The sequence below is a fragment of the Danio rerio genome, chromosome 8, assembly GCF_052040795.2.
Source record: "Danio rerio strain M-AB ecotype USA chromosome 8, GRCz13ab, whole genome shotgun sequence".
NCBI classification, from domain to species: domain Eukaryota; kingdom Metazoa; phylum Chordata; class Actinopteri; order Cypriniformes; family Danionidae; genus Danio; species Danio rerio.
In genome coordinates, this window is record NC_141028.1 from 41377966 (window position 1) to 41396429 (window position 18464).

The following is an 18464-nucleotide window of genomic DNA, read 5'->3' on the forward strand; positions in this document are numbered from 1 at the left end:
ACCTGATTAAAAAAGGCGTGCTCAGCCATAAAGAATGATGCTGTAGTGGAATTGTACCATAGAAAATGTGTCAGAAACATCAAAACAGCATTTTAAAATAATTTCTGAAGGAAGGATCATGTGACACTTAAAGTTTAGTTGGTTCAACTTTCAGAACCTATAAACCCCTTTCTTCTCATTCTTCTTCCAGCTGACATCCTAGTCTACATCAATGATACCTGTGTGCTCGGCTACTCTCACAAAGATGTAGTAGAAATGCTAAAAGCCATCCCTATTGGTCATACTGTGGACATCATGGTCCGAAGAGGTTACCCAATGCTCTACAACTCAGAAGGTTGTCCTAAGATGTCCAATCCAAGGCTGACTGCATCCCAAAACCAGTCACCACATCTACCTCCACCAACCACCACCCAACCGCAGGCCCAGGCTCCTCTCCCATATGCACAGCTGCACCTCAACCACAACGGCCCCCCGTGGGCTGACTTTGACAGGGGGTCTTCGAGGAATCTCAGAGTGCGAGCTTCAAGGTTTAGTCTGGATGCTAATGGAAATTCACCTCCATTTGCTTCACCTCCAAGACCTCCGTCATCGTACCAGGGCTCCAACGGGTATGGGAGTGGGTTTTTGAGACCACCACGCACTGCGAGAAGCATACGGAGGTTGCAGAGTGCAGAACTGGCCAGCCAAAGTGACAGTGAGGTGGTGTCTGCAATCGGATCCCACAGGTGAATGGATTTGATGTGTGATGGTGTTAGGAGAGTTAAGAGGGTTTTTTTTTTTAATGTAACACTAAAGAATACTGGTGTTACAGTTCGCTACAAGCTAATCAAGGTCTTACTTCAGTATTAGAAAGTTACAGACAGATGAGTTTTAGCATGGTTAGAGTAAAACTGGATATTAATGGCCCTCATGTTAAGAGCTGTGAACCCTTTGATTCCAGAATACAAATGACCGTTTGTCACATTTTGTCACCGTTTGTCACATTATGTTGCAACTTCTTTTTCTCCTTTACTTTAAGTATAAAAACATAAGCCAGTACTAAAAGTACATTCATTTTTAAAGTAGTTTTACTAATTACAAATATATATATATATATATATATATATATATATATATATATATAATTAACCTCATATCAAATTATATGCTACAATTTAAAGTTTTGTTGTTTGTCAGATTTGATCCTATCTATCTATCTATCTATCTATCTATCTATCTATCTATCTATCTATCTATCTATCTATCTATCTATCTATCTATCTATCTATCTATCTATCTATCTATCTATCTATCTATCTATCTATCTATCTATCTATCTATCTATCTATCTATCTATCTATCTACCTACCTACCTACCTACCTACCTACCTACCTACCTACCTACCTACCTACCTACCTACCTACCTACCTACCTACCTACCTACCTACCTACCTACCTACCTACCTACCTACCTACCTACCTACCTACCTACCTACCTACCTACCTACCTACCTACCTACCTACCTACCTACCTACCTATCTATCTATCTATCTATCTATCTATCTATCTATCTATCTATCTATCTATCTATCTATCTATCTATCTATCTATCTATCTATCTATCTATCTATCTATCTATCTATCTATCTATCTATCTATCTATCTATCTATCATCTGTCTGTCTGTCTGTCTGTCTGTCTACCTACCTACCTACCTACCTACCTACCTACCTACCTATCTAGGTTTTAGCTCTTTATTCTGTTACAATTTTAAAACATTTTCATTTCTCTGTTTGTGCTGTTTAATAGTTTGATGGAGATATATTTTCTTGCTTTAGTAACAGAATTTTATGAACCCAAGTGCATTCCTTTCATGAAATGAGGCAGAAAACATATTTTTATTGCTGCTGGAAAGCTGTGCAATCCTAAAGGTTTTTAATCGATGTCATACACCTCTTGTTTTCTTGTTAAAATACTGCAAAAAAGTAAAATAAATGCAGCATTGCGAGAATAACTTTTTTAAACTTAACATTTTTTTAACAATTTAACATTTTAAATAAGTTTTATTTGTTACATTTGTTAAATTGCATTTTATGAATAAATATACTTATATATATATATCAACTCAGCATAAGGAAAAATGCTAACATGCCAATTTACACTTATATACTTTTTATACACTTAGATTTTATAAACTTGTACTCATGGTAGGTGGATTATTTTTATGGAATGAAGCAGAAAATAATACATTAGGCATATTTGTAGTCGTCTCTGCAATGCTTTTTTTTTAAACTCACATTTATTCTATACAATTTGTTTCTGCAAAGTTATTAGACTAGAACGGCATGCATTCCCCAAAAGACAAGATCCTCAATTGCCGCATTTCCACTGTTGGGCCAGTGCGAGCCAGGGCTTTTATTGGGCCGGGCCATGCCAATCGCCTGGGAGGTTGAGTAGTGAGGCCGAAATAATGTCAACCGAAACAAACATGACACGTTACTATACAGCATCACAGTATATGTCTATACACACAGGCTTGTGTATTTTTCACCACAGAAATTCTCCAGTAATAACTCGGTATAAAATGCATTTTATAACATCCGTTTTGATAGACATTGTCAAACATTCAGCCCAAATGCTCCAGAGAGACAGAAAACATATACATTTTTCCCTAGGCTATATGGCACTTAATAGGTGATTCCCCTTTATTTAAGGATGTTGCATATTGTTTGCTTATATTTAGTAATGGAAAGTGCCCAAAATGCTTTGTTTGCACGATTTGATTAATATCATCGTATCCAAATACTTAAAAAAATAATATTTTAAACCTCTTCCGGTGTTTATTGTTTTTAGAAAATATCTAAAATCTTTTTTTCAGAGAAGTCTGTGTAAAATGAAGTTATATATGGTCAACGTCACTTATAAATTAAAACGTTATTATTTTTTGCAACAGCCTTGCATTTAAAAGGGAAACATAAGGGCGATCATTAGCAAAAAGACCCCTCGTCTAGCCTATAAGGTGTTTTATGGAATTGTCTATCTTAAACTGACCAGCTATATGTCTTTTTCCCTTATTTATTTTTTTGGTGCATGTACTCGTGTGCGATGGGAAAACTAGTGAAATGACGGCATGCCATCTTTACCAGACTTGGGCAAAGTTTGCCTCTCCTTTCACTCCGCCCCGAAGCCCCAGCTGGCCCTCTTTGGCCCAAGGTATTCGGCGGGCCGAAAAAGGCTGGCCACTGGCCCCGAGAAAGCCCCACTTTGGTCTGAGCAGGCCCCGAAAGTGACAGTGGAAACGCGACTGGCCTTGGCTCACTCACTTTAGGAGCGATAGTGGAAACGACTCTAGCTAATAACTGCAGCTTTTAGTATTTAAAGTGCCCTCTGTCCTTACATATAGCATATAGGAATGTACTGTACATGACAACATGTACACTCTACTTTTTTTCTCTGTTAACTCTATTGCTTACCAATTTGTTACAGATTTTCTATTTCGACTACATAACACACTGTAAAAATATCCGTAAATTAGCAGTTTTCCTTATTTTGTGATTCATGTTTATATATTTTAATTTTTCATGTTTATTTATGCTTTTGAGTTACATTATGGGACATTGATTTTTCTTCCAACAACTTTTAACCTTGAAATGTTAAAAAAAGTGACTTTTATTAACGTTTAAAAGTTTAAAGTGATATATCGTTTGGGTTGGTGTTGTTTATTTACAGCACAAAAAACTTGCAATAAACTGCCAGTGCATTTTCTGTTATTTGTCTTATTTCTCTATATATTATATTATTTTTAAGTACTAAAATGTCAATAAAAGTCACTTTGTTAAACTGGAATGTTGAATTTTAACATCAAATGTCAACAAAGCAGAGATCAACATCCCAAAATGCAATTCACAACTGTAAATAAACCAAAAACACATGTGAATCACTAAATCTGGACACTGTTCATTACCAGATATTTATTATGTGTCTCTCCACCCCTGATCATGACACATCACGGCAACTCTCTCTCTCTCTTTTTATCTTCACAGGGCCTCGTTTATCCGTAACCACAACAACAACTCTCTCTCCACTCCGCCACCTCTCCGCCTGCACTCCTTCAAATCTTCAGAGAGTGACCTTTCCTCAAGTACTCCACCGCCCATATCTCGATTACCTCTACCCCACACTGAACTAAGCCCAGGTCCTGTCTCCTTTTCCCCTGGAGGTGGAAGACGCTACACGCATTTACGTAAACCTCAGAATTCAATGCTAACCCCACCAAGCAGCGTCCATTCAGACGGGCCTTACTTCACCTTCAACGGGACGGCCAGCGCCAGCAGCGGCAGCCCAAACAGTAGCATTCCTTCACCCGGAGCCCTAAGTGCCGTCATAGGCAGTGGTGTTGGAGGAATGGCGGCAGGTGGAGAATTGGTTCCCGTTGCGTTGGCTAAATGCGGGAGGGGCAGCAATATGGGGTTCAGTGTGACGGCGGGAGGGCACGGAGGCAGACAGACCCTTGTGAAGAAAGTCTGGGACCACAGACAGTGTAATGGGCTGCAGTCTGGAGATGCTGTTGTGAAGATCAATGGAGCTGATGTACAAAGTCTCAGCTTTGCACAGGTAGGGAAGGAGAGAACAAGTTGAGTCTTTTGTTATGGGGTACATATTTTTGTTCATATGTGTGTTTTTTGTGTTCAAGGTCCAAAGGATTTTGCAAGAACACACTAAAAAAGGAGAGGTTATTCTGCTGGTTTACAGGGGTAAGCTACTATACTATTTTGTTTATTTATTGCATTTAAACCTGTAAATAATTAAATCTTTAGAATTTTTTATTGTATGAAATGTACAGTACATTAAATATTTTAGATTTTTATTTTTATTTTTACCAGGTCACAATTAAGGACATTTGTGATAGTAAATGTAATCATTTTTTTTTATATATTTTGAAATTGTGCTCTTTAACATCAATATGTACAGGTAACAATGTTATAATTTGACCTGATATGAGTAGGTATTTATATATTAAATATACTGATATATTTATGTAAAAATAATGCACTTTAAAAATGCTGGGTTCCACACAATTCCCTCATGTGGTCCTAACACAAATTTGTTAAGCTAACCGTTAATTGTTTCTAGAATTGAGGATAAAACAATTAAGTTTTCCCCAAAAAAGTTGAGAATTGTGTTGTCAACTCATTTTAAATAAGTAGTTTGAACAAGCACTAAGTCATTTTTTTAAGTGTATAAAATTCTTTGAGATATTCAGTGTCACTCATGCACAAACATTTAAATGTTTACCTTGTTTACATTTATAATTTAATAAAAACTTTTTTTTTTTTTAATCTCGGTCCAGGAGGGCCGGTGTCCCTGCAGGGTTTAGCTCCAACTTGCCTCAACACACCTGCCTGGGTGCTTTAAGTATACTCAGTAAGACCTTGATTAGCTTGTTCCGGTGTGTTTGATTAGGGTTGGAGGTAAAATCTGCAGAACACCGGCCCTCCAGGAACGAGTTTGTTGACCCCTGATCTAAAGGACACAAATACCATAAAATGTTTTCAGATATTTAAGAAACATGGCAAGTGAACATTCTTGTTTATCTTAAAAACAATGATAAAATCACTTCTTCTGCTTTGAAAATGTGAGTTACTTGCCGGAACGTCTGTCTTTGTTTTGGTTCTTTTAACCAAACCGCCCACTGCCACTACAACCAATTATATTTCAGCGTATTTCATTAATTCAGTCAGAAAGTCTCTCAAAGCATGCACCCATGACCGAAATGCGACCTCAGGTGGACCGTAGCAGAATCCAAAATGAAATTCCACTTGAGGTTATTAATGAGCAAATAATATAAAAATTACAAATGTAAACATTAGGCAAGCAGGTTACATTGTAACCCCATGTCCTAACAACACGCCACATGACAAGATTTGCAGTTGTAGTTTGGCTGTTTGCACCAGACAAAACACGACAGAAATTGAAATACAGACATTCAGAAGCACAAAATATACACTCACTCACTTTACCATTATTAAATGTACATGCTGAATCACAATGTTTTGGTATGAGTCACAAAGTTCCAATTCCAAAGGGTTTGCTTTATTTATAAGAACTGAGGTGAACTATCTGCTGCTGCTTTCAGTATTATGGCAATAAATGTCATTTAAAATGGCATTCAAACACAAACATTAAACTTTACTAGAATTTAAAACTGACTATAGCACATATAGGTGTACCTGAGGTGATCATTGTCAGTTTTCTGCAAGGAATAAAAGCTTTTCCTAATATATCAATTTAAGGCTTTGGTTAGAACAAAAACTCACATACTGCACATTTAAAGTCTTTATGCCCATTCGTTAAGTACAGAACAACTGAGGATGAACTGCTGAACACCTAAAGACATTGTTCAGATGTGAAAGTTCAAGCCATTTTTCAAGGTTTTGACCTCAAACTGCTCTTGCACTCCATAGTATGTTAATCAGCCAATCAGAATCAAGCATATAACTGCCTTAAAGTATAATTATGAATAACTGCCTTCATCATATTTTTGCAGGCCCCTCAAATTACTCCAATTCCCCCAGTTCTGTGCGAAGACTAACTCCTCCCCCTCCACGCTCTGCCTCTGACTCTGAAGTTCCTTTTACCGACTCCATGCCATTATCTCGTAACTCTCTGACCCCGCCCTCTCCAGCGCTGGTGCGCTCTTCATTGGTCCAGAGCACCAGCTTTCTGGATTCGGTACCTGTCACTCTCACACTGGAGCCACGTGATTGGATGAGCTCAGAGGATGGAGGGACGGTGCTCAGTCCCAGAGTGAAAACAGAGGAGAAAGAGCAGCCCCCGGCGCTGCGGGGCTATGAGGTGGAGCTGAAGAGGAAACCAGGTGAAGGATTTGGATTCGTTATCGCCTCTCAGGATGTGGAAAATGTCAAAGGTAAGGATTTGTAATGCACCAACACCATGAAGTAGCTTATAAGTACTCCAGTGCAGTCCTAGATGCTAGATATTCCTTGCATTATATACTGAACATGGCATTTGTTTTTGTCATATTATTTCTGAAAACAAGGAAATATTTTTGACTTTTGACTCCAGACTTTTGACTGGCAGTTTTATAACAAACAACCAAGTTTTGATCAGTTTAGTTTGAAAAAGTGTTGTATTTGTATAAAGGTGAGGAAAATGTCTGCTACAACCCCTGAATCATTTAATGTGCCCTCTTTAATATGTACGCTGTAAAAATGCATGTTGTATAAACACAAATTGATTAAGTTAAGCCAGGGGTGTCCAACCTGGGTCCTGGAGGGCCGATGCCCTGAAGATTTTTGCTCTAACTTGCCTCAACACACTTGCAAGGATGTTTCTAGAAAATCTACTATGAGCTTGATTAGCCAGCCTAGGTGTATCTGAGTGTGGTTGGAACTAAACTTCCAGGACCGAGTGTGCACCCCCCTGAGTTAAGCTAAGGTATTTATTTATTTTTTTTTACAAATTTAAGTGGATTGAATATAAAACAATTAAGTTGTCCCCTCCAAAACCAAACGAATTGTGTTGTTTCAACTCATTTTAAATAAGTACCTTGAACACGCAGCAGTGTATATTGAGTGTATATTAAGAATGATCTCTATTAATGGCACTTGTCAAAAACAGTGTAAAAAGACCAAAAATAAGGCATGTTATTAATTAACAGCAATTATTTATGTGAATTAAGCTTTATTATTGTTAAATATATTATTATTATATTAGCTGTCTTATACACAATGTTTGATTATACAACTGCATACTGAATTTCGTAATATGAATCAATGAAAGAATGAGCACCCTGAAATGGTTTAAAGTGACTTTTCCGTGGTAACACTGAATTTTCAAAATGGTGTATTGTCATGAATTTCTAATTTAAGCTTTATGACTTCTAATATAGTGTGATTACCTAAATATGGAAAAGGGTGATAAAAAGAAATTGCAAACAGCTAAGGGGGTAATCTAATGTTTTACTAATTAACAAAGATTTTAACTTAAGTTTAAGTTAGTGTACAGCAGGGGTGGGCAAACTCAGTCCTGGAGAGCCGGTATCCTGCACAGTTTAGCTCCAACTCTAATCAAACACACTTGCTTTTAGATTTCTAGTGATCTTGAAGACACTGATTAGCATGTTCAGGTGTGTTTGATTAGTGTTGGAGCTAAACTGTGCAGGACACCGGCCCTCCAGGACCGAGTTTCCCCACCCTAGCTGTACAGTACTTTGTGTTGGTTTTTAACTTATCTCTTATAATCTTTTTTTCTATAAGCTTTTCTTTTTAAAAAAAAGTCTAACGTTTAATCATATTGAATGCAGTTATAGTATAAAAAATCATTTAATCAAAGATGCATTAAATGGATCAGAAGAGACTCTTTTTATTATTAATCAGTGTTCTTTGACCTTAAATATTTGCTGCAGATGAATGTGTGTATACAGGAGTCAACATCCTCTTCAAATGTTGACTACTGAAATGTAATCAAATGTAAACTGTTCTGATAATGTCATTAAACTGACACAGACTGTACTCTGACACTGACTATGTGTATGTAAAAAAACTAAAGTATACTTTTTGCCTTAAGTTATTTCAAAAACATTATGGAATCTTTGAATTATTTGAGTTATATATAATGCAGTGTTGGGTGAATAACTTAAAAAACAGTTACTAATTGCATTATTAAAATTGCATTTAAATTACTCTACATTTAATTCAATTTAATTTAATTACAAGCAATTTAATTACTCAAGGAATACTTGACTTATTATTATTTAAAATCCTAATGAATGTATAAGCACATTGAAAATATATATTAAACTTCCAATTCTTTGAATGTGTCACACATGTGACAAACATTTGTCACAAATTTGAAACACTAATACTTTAAAATTTGAAAGCATTTTAATAACAACTGCAAACAATTGAAAAGTTTAAAATATGTATGAAAACATGAAACATTTCATATTTTATCTTCATTATGGCAAGTGCAATTGTCTGATGAATGTAAACGTATTTAGTTTAAAACAAATTATTCTGCTAAATAAATTCTGCTAAATATAGATTTTATACAGTACTTTATACAGCACTGCTCAATTTATTTACAGTATTTAAGGCAAGTGCATTATAAACAATTAATTGAATGACATAAAAATGCATTAATGCTGTACTTTGAAAAAGTCATTTAAATAAAGTGAGTAATTAATTACACCCAGCACTGATGCTATTTAATATTTTGATTACAATCTAGAATTTAAAAAGAAGGCAAAGTTAAACAAAAAGTGTCAGCTGTATAAAGTGACTGAGTGACAGTGAGACAGAGGCCTGCCAACGGTGAGGCCTGCCAGCAGTCAGACCCGGATACACACAAACCCCTCCTTCCCCCTCACACTCTCCCCTACCTAAGCCCACAATGACCTCATTTTACTCAGTGTTCCTTTGCTTTTTATCGAGGCCATGGCATCACTAAGAGCTTGAGCATCTAAAAACGTGCCTGTCCCCGATGTCACAGCTGTTGCCGTGTATATCAATATCTGTGATGTTCCTCTTCTGTATGACTCGATTTCATAATCTTTCAGAGAGTTTGTGCTGTGTTTTACACATGCTCAGAGTAAAAGTTAGAACGAAAGGTTTATGTTAAGACAATATTGTAACTTATTTTACTTATTGACTAAATGAAAAGTGCCAAAAAAAAAAATAAAAATCTAAAATTGTCTTCCAAAAGGTTTTTTTTTTTTTTTCTCAGACTCCTGGTTCTGTAATTTCACTTTTATGTCAAAGAATAGGTTATTTTCATTGTCTTTAATGTAAAATAATTCAAAATAAAGATTGGAGACTGAGAAAAATGCTAATTTTAGAATACATTTTCAGAGAGCACTTAGAGGTTTTTGCTTCTGAACGTTTTTAAATATAATGTGGGGCTCATATTTAATAAATGTAAAGTTAAGTTAGACCCTTTTTATAGTTTTTTTTACTTAATTTGTATTTGTACACTCTAAAAAAATCAATCATGTTGTCCCAACGCAAACCGATTAAGTCAACGTAATAGTTTTTTCACAAAATAAAGTCAATTAAACATAAAACAACTACAATACCTCACAAAAGTCTTGTCATCAATCCCAGTTGCAAGAGCAACAAATAATAACTTGACTTCTAGTTGATTGTAAAAGTGTCAGAAGGTGGATTTTTCTGATGAATTACCTGTTGAACTGCATCTCAATCATTACAAATACTGCAGAAGACCAATTGGAAGCCACATGGACCGAAGATTCTCATAGAAATCAGTCAAGTTTTGTGAAGGAAAAATCATGGTTTGGGGTTACATTTAGTATGGGGGTGTGCAAGAGATCTGCAGAGGGGATGGCAACATCAATAGCCCGAGGAACATATCAAGACATTTGTGCTGCCCATTACATTACAAACCAAAGGAGAGGTCAAGTTCTTAAACAGGATGGCGCCCCTTCACATAGTTTAGCCTCCACATCTAAGTTCCTAAAAGCAAAGAAAGTCAAGGTGCTCAAGGATTGGCCATCCCAGTCACCAGATCCATACATTATTGAGCGTATCTGAAGTAAGATGGAGTCATTGAAGATGAATCCAAAGAACCTTGATGAACTCTTGGAGTGCTGCAAGAACGCTTTCTTTGCCATTCCAGATGACTTTATGAATAAGTTATTTGAGTCATTGAAGAGGTGTATGGACGCAATCATCCAAGCTCATGGGTGTCATACACAATATTAATTATTTTTCCACTGCACCATGACTTTATATTCTATACTGTAAAATATTTCTATTACATGACACGACTTTTGTATAAGCAAAGTCAGACCTTTCTGTCCTAATGAAATAATTAAAAATCAAAGCATGATCATGTTTTTTTTTTTTTTTTTTTTTGAAAATAAGCATAATCTAGAGGACTTTGCCCTTCATATAAGTTACTTCTGATACCAAATGATCTACTTAAAGTCAAGCTATTATTTGTTGTTCCTTAAACTTGGATAGGAGACAAAATTTTTGTCAGGTAGTGTACGTTGTGCCCCCCAAAATTGTGAGTTGTGAAATGTGTTGTTTCAACTCATTTTAAGTAGATAGTGTCAAGGGCACTTTTTTTTTTTTTTTTTTTTTTACCCCTTTTTAAGATTTAATATTAATATTATGGTTGTTCTGAGTGTGCCAATTTAGGTTCAGTTCAAAACACAATTCAGATTTTTTTTTATTATAATGTGTTACAAAGTGTCATTTTGGGGTCGTGTACATGGATCATTGTTTTAGGGGTGTGTTGCTTCACTTGAAAATTAGTTTCGACTTCCTGCCCAACTTAACAAGGGGGTGGAGCCAAGAGCTCCCCCACTTTGTGTATGGCAACAGACAGGCAGACAGAGAGAAGCAACATGAGTGAGAGGGCCAGCATTCAGCCGTACATGTACTGTACGACCCGGACTCGGACACAGACCAAGCAGAGACTACTGTTGAGGTATCAATATTCCTCATGTGCCAGAATTTGTGTCTTTGTATAGTTTTAGTCATGCGTGTAAGGATGCAACAATTAACTGGTTTCACTATAAGGTTTCACCCAATGAGCCTTACATCCAAAAATAGAGCAAGGGTGTTCCTTTGGTGACATCGATTTGACTCACACGCTGAAAATGGTGGACGTGAAACAACTAACTTTGGATACAGTAATGCGCACCTATCAATCAATATTGGTGGACGGGGGGGACCGCACACCTATATCAAGTTGTGGTCGGTTTCATAACCGATCCAATTGGTCCACCGTTTTTATGTTGTTAAATTAAAAAAAAAAGGACTGGGTGTGTTTATATAACCCCAATATGATGGTCTATACACTATAACTACACATATGTCTGTATATACTGTATATACTATACATATATATATATATATATTTACTGTATGTTGTATATATGATAATACAATATTATAATTGTTTTCAATAATATTCAGCAAAAAGAATAGAATGAATGAAAGCTGTTGGAATATGAGTTGTGGTAAAGTATGTATAAGGTGTAATTTATAAGTTCTGTGTTAAAGCTCATAATGCTGCAAGACCAATTAAATTACTTTAAACTAACAAAAAAATTAATAAAAAGGAAAGTTTTAAATTTGAAATTTCTAAGGTAGATCCACTGTTGGACGTTGTTGCCATATGGCAACGTTTCAAAAAGTACCTTAAAAAATTTTTTTTTCCAATTTTTTTTTACAGCACTTCAAGTTAAGTCATTTAAAAAAAAGAAAAACAGTCAAATAAATTTTTTGAAGGTTTATCATAATGCGTGCGGTAGAGGGTTAAGAATTGTGTTGCCTCAGCTCATTTCAAAGAAGCAGTTTAAACAAGCAGCAAAAGTCATTTTTTGAGTGCAGTTAATCTGGTGCTTGTGTCTGCAATGTAAAATCATGTCTGGCTTTCATAACTAATCCGCTTCTTTCTCCTATAAATTTAGCAAAATGCCTAAAATCCAAAACTGAGAAGCTGATTTGTGTGCCTACACTTGTACTCATATGGCTGGAGGATAGAAAGACTCAGTATATGGAGATAAAAGAGAGTCTGTCTTGAGACTGAGACGTCTGATGAAAAAAAAACTAGATGTTTGTGTTTCTGTGTATGGCTGTGCAGGGGAGCGTGAAATGCCATCAAACACACTGTATGATTGAGCTACATAGAAATCAGAGATGATGCAGATATAAGAGATGGCAGACACTGAGAGACTGATAAAGAGAGAACGAATTGGGTTAGAAAGCAAAACACGAGTTACACAATCAATGAATCAATAATAGAGATTATCCTAGTTGTGTGGATGCCAGTGGATGTCTTAAAGGGACACTGACATGATTTTACAAACCTCTGTTTTTATTTATTTATTTTCATTTTACTGACAGTGCTTAGAGTTACCTACTGTAGTCGCTAGCGTTCTTATAATACACTGCAAAAATGCTTTTATTGTTTTTGTCCTGTTTTTAGTCCAAATATTTAAACAGAAGCATTTTCTGGACAAGTAAAAAGTATTGTCTTGTTTTTTTTTTTTTTTTAGAAATAACATGTCAAAATGAACTAACTTTTTCCTTAAAACAAGCAAAATAATTTGCCAATGGTGTAAGCAAAATAATCTGGTTTTAGTTATGGGCAGATTATTTTACTTGTTCAGGCAAAAACTCACTTACGTTTGACATTATGTCTGAAAACATTATGGTTTGCTTGTCTAGAAAATGCTCCTTGATTTAAGAATATTTAAATATTTGGACTAGAAATAAGACAAAACCCTATGAAAAGCATTTTTGATCCAGGACAGTCAGAATACTCTCCACAGCAAATTTGTAGCCTGTATTTCAATCTTTCTAGCACCACCAACAGTTCAAATTTTTTCTTATGTTTATTTTTAGGGATTTTGTTCAGCCACCTAAATGTATTATCTGAAAATGGTATTTACTGTACGGTTTTCAGCTAAATTAGGGAAAAAAAAATGTTTAAAAATATGAGCTGAAACAGTGTTCGGCATGCTGGTTTCACTCTCCATCCTGTCGTAGTCACAGTGTAACAGCTTTCACACCCAATACAGAAAGTGTTGCATGTGGAAACCTTGTTTTTCAAGCTTGTTTGGTGTTGTGACACCCTGTGACACGAGGCTCCTTACAAGGTTTCAACTCTCTTCATTTAATCAAGAGATAATAAAAGTACTCGTGCTTATAACTTCTGTCAAACCCAAAATCTCAGAACAGGTTACTTTAAATTTGGAGCAACCCACCAAGCTAAATGATACCTAATTAGTTTATTTTTGGTAAGTATGGGTGTCAGTGCAATATTTTATGAACATAATAATGTTTCAATAGAATTCGCCATTCTGCCCTGAACATATTTGAGACACCACCACCTTGTGCCCAAAAAATAACAATTACATTTTAAAATATATTTTTTAAAATGTATTTGTAATTTTTAAGCACAAGGTGGTGGTGTCTCAAATGTATTTGATATATATCACAATTTTTGAATTTTTCGCAATGATTGTTTATAGATTCTCCAGCAGACTCACAATGTTATAAGTTAATATTATTGTAGGTTAGATTTAGGTCACTAGTGTCTAAGGACAATCTTATTTTGATGTCCAATAACAATGTGAAATTATGTGAATTTCATATTTTGTTGATTTTAGGTTGTGTTGTAAAGTGACCAAAATCCAACGTCAAGCCAACATCTTAAACCAACGTCATATTGACGTCAAATACTGACACTTATTTGGTATGGCAACCAAAATCCAATATTTGATTGGGATCATACTGGTGATATCTACACATTGACTAGTTGTAACATCATTAGAAGATGATATTTGGTTGTTTTTAGATTGCGTTGGAAAGTAAACAAAATGCCATGTCTGTCTTACATTGGTAATTGACGTCAACCTGATGTTCATTTCCAAACTAAATGCAATGTCCCACAACGTTGGGATACAACGTCAATCTGACGTCATATTGACCTCCTGTGCATGCTGGGTCCTTGCATACTAGTTTTATTATAATCTTCTAATCTTACTGTCCAACTCCTCCTTAGTCTGATTAACAACAAAAGACTATAAAATATACAAGCATATTTAAACAACATGCAGGCAAACAGTTCTGTATTTACTTCAGTAGTAAAATCAGTTGCAAACTGTATTTTATCGTGAGGCTGTATCTTTGGAAATCTTTAATATACTGACACCAAACCAAATATGTGTTCTGACCATGTTTACATGCACACCAAAATGCTGATAACTCCCAAAACTCAGTTTACTGAAATAACATCTTTTCCTGACTACAAAGAAAAGCAGTAACTTGGCAAAACAACTCAACTGCTTTGTTAATAAATTGTTTATCCACTGGTCAGGGGCGGACTGGCAATCTGGCAATTCTGGCAAATGCCAGAAGGGCCGGACCAAATTTGAAATCTGGGCCGGTCAGTTTTTTTTTTAGTATGTATTGTTTTTAAGTACAGACACCTTTCATCTCTTGCTAGATGTGATATTATGATGATAATAATAAAAATAATAATAATAAATGTTAAGCATTTGGCCCAATCGGCAACTGCCGCATAGTTTCAACATGGGCCGACCCAATCCAAGGTTACCCGGACATAATCAAAATCTGGCAAGAATGTCATATTATTTCACCATTTCACCGTGGATGGGGCTGTGTCGGTGTGGTAATGTGGGCTGGTGTGGCAACAGTGCCAGGGCTAAATTTTCGTCCCAGTCCGGCCCTGCCACTGGCAGTGATGCAGAAATGCAAGAATAGTGTGGGAGAAAAATATGTTTTTTTATAATTCTTCAAGAAAAGATCTGAGATTGTGATTTATTTTCTTCTTTGCTGCATGTAGGATAATGCATTTACATACTGGACAAAATCTGTATATAAGGGAAAAATCTAGTGATCATAACTGGTTTATGCTAAAGCCATGTACAGTATGACCTTACATGAGCATGTACATTGCTGGACTTAAGCACCATCAAGTATATGTTACATAACATAAAATAGGAGCATGAAGAAAATATTTTAAAAACAACTACAGTAAACGCCTTAACCATAGTACTTTCTTATTCAAAAAAAGGGAAATATTTTGATTAATTGAGTCTCATGTAAAAATACCCATTGCCCCCAAACACATCAATTTAGTAAAACCTACTCTGACTGGTCAAAACTCTTAAATTATATTATTAGTAATTTTATTATTCTTGGGCAGCACAATCGCCTCACAGTAAGAAGGTCACTAGTTCAATCCCCGGCTGGGTCAGTTGGCATTTCTGTGTGGAGTTTGCATGTTCTCCCCGTGTTTGCGTGGGTTTGCTCCAGCTGTTTGCCCTACAAGTTCAAAAACATGTGGTTTAGGTGAATTGGGTAATCAAAATAGTTCGTAGTTTATATCTGTTAATGAGTGTGTATGGATGTTTCCCAGTGATGGGTTCCGGCTGGAAGGGCATCTGCTGCATAAAACATATGCTGGATAATTTGGTGATGCATTCTGCTGTGGTGACCCCTGATTAATAAAGGGACTAAGCTGGAAACAAAATAATTGAATGTATTATTTTTTTTCAGCCATTTTGACTAAAGCTATCTTATTATTTTACTCATTGTTCCCCATATGCCCTGCTCAGCTCCTTATTTTACCATTATGTTTAGCCCATTAGCTTGCAGATACCTGTACTTATTTACTACAGTACTCATTTCCATACAGTAGAGGTAAAATGGGGGTTTTGGCAGTCATGTCTCAAAAGAAAAAAAACAAAAGAACCAAAGGTCTGCATAAAAGTGGTCCATACTGCTTACACCTTAAAGTTCAAGTGATTAATTGTATGTCATGAACTGATTTAGTCAAATTAGGTAAGTTTAATAATGAAAAACAATTAAAGTTGAGAGCGACGCAGTGGCGCAGTAGGTAGTGCTTTCGCCTCACAGCAAAAAGGTTGCTGGTTCGAGCCTTGGCTGGGTCAGTTAGCATGTCTGTGTGGAGTTTGCATGTTCTTCCTGTGTTTGCGTGGGTTTCCTCCAGGTGCTCTGGTTTCCCCCACCATCCAAAGACATGTGGCACAGGTGAATTGGGTAGGCTAAATTGTCTGTAGTGAATAAGTGTGTATGGATGTTTCCCAGAGATGGGTTGCGACTGGAAGGTTATCTGCTGCTTAAAACATATGCTGGAAAAGTTGGCGGTTCATTCCACTGTGGCGACCCCTGATTAATAAAGGGACTAAGCCGAAATGAAAATGAATGAATGAATTAAATGTTGATGTTTTCATTTCTTTAAGATTCAGCAAATTTAGAATATTGACTAAACTACGCAAAATATTATGTTAATTGTGGTAAAAATCACATTTGGAAATTCACAGTAGCAAGCATTTTTGCTGAGTTTACTTTACTGTATTTTTATAACTTATATTTCATTATTCGATGAAGTGAAAAAAGTTATATTTATTTACTTATTCACCTTTACATGAACTTTGAAAACTGGATTTGTACTTTAAATTGTATTGAAAACATAGGTAATAGCGGTGTTTCACTTCACATCAGGGGTAACACATATAACACTACTATAATACAGGAACTAAATAACACAGAACACTGTTGTACATGACTGAGAGTAAAAAGGAGCAAAGTTAAATATTTATATGAAATAAATCATAGGTAACATGACTCTGGTAGCACTTAATAAAGTTGTATTAATTAATACATTTACTAACATGAAGAAACAATGAACAAAACAATTAATACAGTATTTGTTCATGTTAGTTAACCTTAGTTAATGAAAATACAGTTTTTCATTGTCAGTTCATCATGTTAATGTGCATTAACTAATATTAACAAGCATTCATTTGGATTTTAATAATGCATTAGTAAATGTTGAAATATGATTAAATTCTCATGTTAGTAAATACATTAACTAGTGACATCTTATTGTGAAGTGTTACCGGATTTCTTTTTTATTTATAGTATAGTTTAATCTAAAGTTATAGTATATTACTAAAAAAAGTAAAATAGTGTATTCAAAATTATAATATATTTCTAATCATTTTGTGTTTGAGAAAAAAGTGTTTAAAATGACAGGTTAACTATATAAATACATTTTGGGGAAAAAAATAAGTGAATGATGCCTATGATATCACACGAACCATTCATTATTCAGCAGTTGAGTAGTGTTGTCATATGTTCACTGCACTGATAGCATTAAACTCAATCACGCAAATGCTTTTTTTATTGGCATGACCAGCATGCATCAGCACTTGCCAAAGTCAGATTACACACGTATGTGCATGTAGGTCTCTCTCTCTCTCTCTCTCTCTCTCTCTGATCGGCACACCCCCCGCTCTGCAGTGGTCCTAGGATTAAATCGTTCTTCTCGTTCGCTCTCTTATTGCCCCTCCTCTTATCTCCATCTCTCTGTCTTTATTCCCTCCTTTTCTCTGCCTGTCCACTCCTCCATCCCTCCCTCTCTCTCTCTCTCTCTCTCATTCACCGACTCCAGATGCCAAAGGAAAATGAACCTGCTACAGTAAGCGGCTCGCTCGCACCTCTGCACAGAGGCTCATTTTGTTTTGTTTTCTTCACTTGTTTGTTTGTTTATGCCCTCCACTGGTTTTTCTCACCATGACCCTTCCGCGTGATCGCTCTCACATGTGTTGGGATTTAAACGGAGTGTGATCCGGGATCGGGACCCTGCCTCCATACACACACACACTCTAGCACACACACTCACATTCAAGCCATGCTGGAGAGACTGCAGTCTGCCTTGCAAAGTGTGAAGGACTCCAAACGTAAATATTTTGTATTTTCTCTGTCTTGATTTCATCCCTCATTTCATAATATGATAACTAGCTGTCATATAGAGTCAATTCCTGTCGGGAGAATGTTGCAGAGTGCAGATGATGCAGAGAGTTTTTTTTTTTTTTTTTTTTACCTACGTAGTATGTAGTGTTTACAGTTGGTGCTAGGCTTGGGCCAGTATA

At 35.9% G+C, this 18464-nt stretch overlaps 1 protein-coding gene and 1 long non-coding RNA gene across 44 annotated transcripts in view; one reads left to right on the forward strand and one right to left on the reverse strand.

Annotated features, from left to right (window-relative positions):
- Positions 1-18464, forward strand: part of magixb (MAGI family member, X-linked b) — a 177533-nt gene that overhangs the window by 119642 nt on the left and 39427 nt on the right. For all 40 annotated transcript variants that reach the window (XR_015498256.1, XM_087265117.1, XM_087265120.1 and 37 more), the window contains 4 exons: positions 191-725; positions 4024-4594; positions 4674-4734; positions 6528-6908. Coding sequence is in view for 39 of the 40 variants with exons in the window: in XM_087265117.1 (XP_087121243.1) it covers positions 191-725; positions 4024-4594; positions 4674-4734; positions 6528-6908 (1548 nt within the window). In the remaining variant the exon portion in view is untranslated. The remainder of the gene's footprint in view (positions 1-190; positions 726-4023; positions 4595-4673; positions 4735-6527; positions 6909-18464) is intronic.
- The window catches only part of LOC141375883 (uncharacterized), a 270920-nt gene that overhangs the window by 25819 nt on the left and 226637 nt on the right, over positions 1-18464 (reverse strand). Inside the window, exons 6-7 of one of the 4 annotated variants that reach the window (XR_015498275.1) lie at positions 15237-15828; positions 12794-14849 (exon numbers count right to left, since the gene is read on the reverse strand). The exons of the other annotated variants lie outside the window; for them this stretch is intronic. This is a non-coding gene — a long non-coding RNA (uncharacterized LOC141375883). Of the gene's footprint in view, positions 1-12793; positions 14850-15236; positions 15829-18464 lie in introns of those variants that run through there. 4 annotated transcript variants of the gene reach the window in all.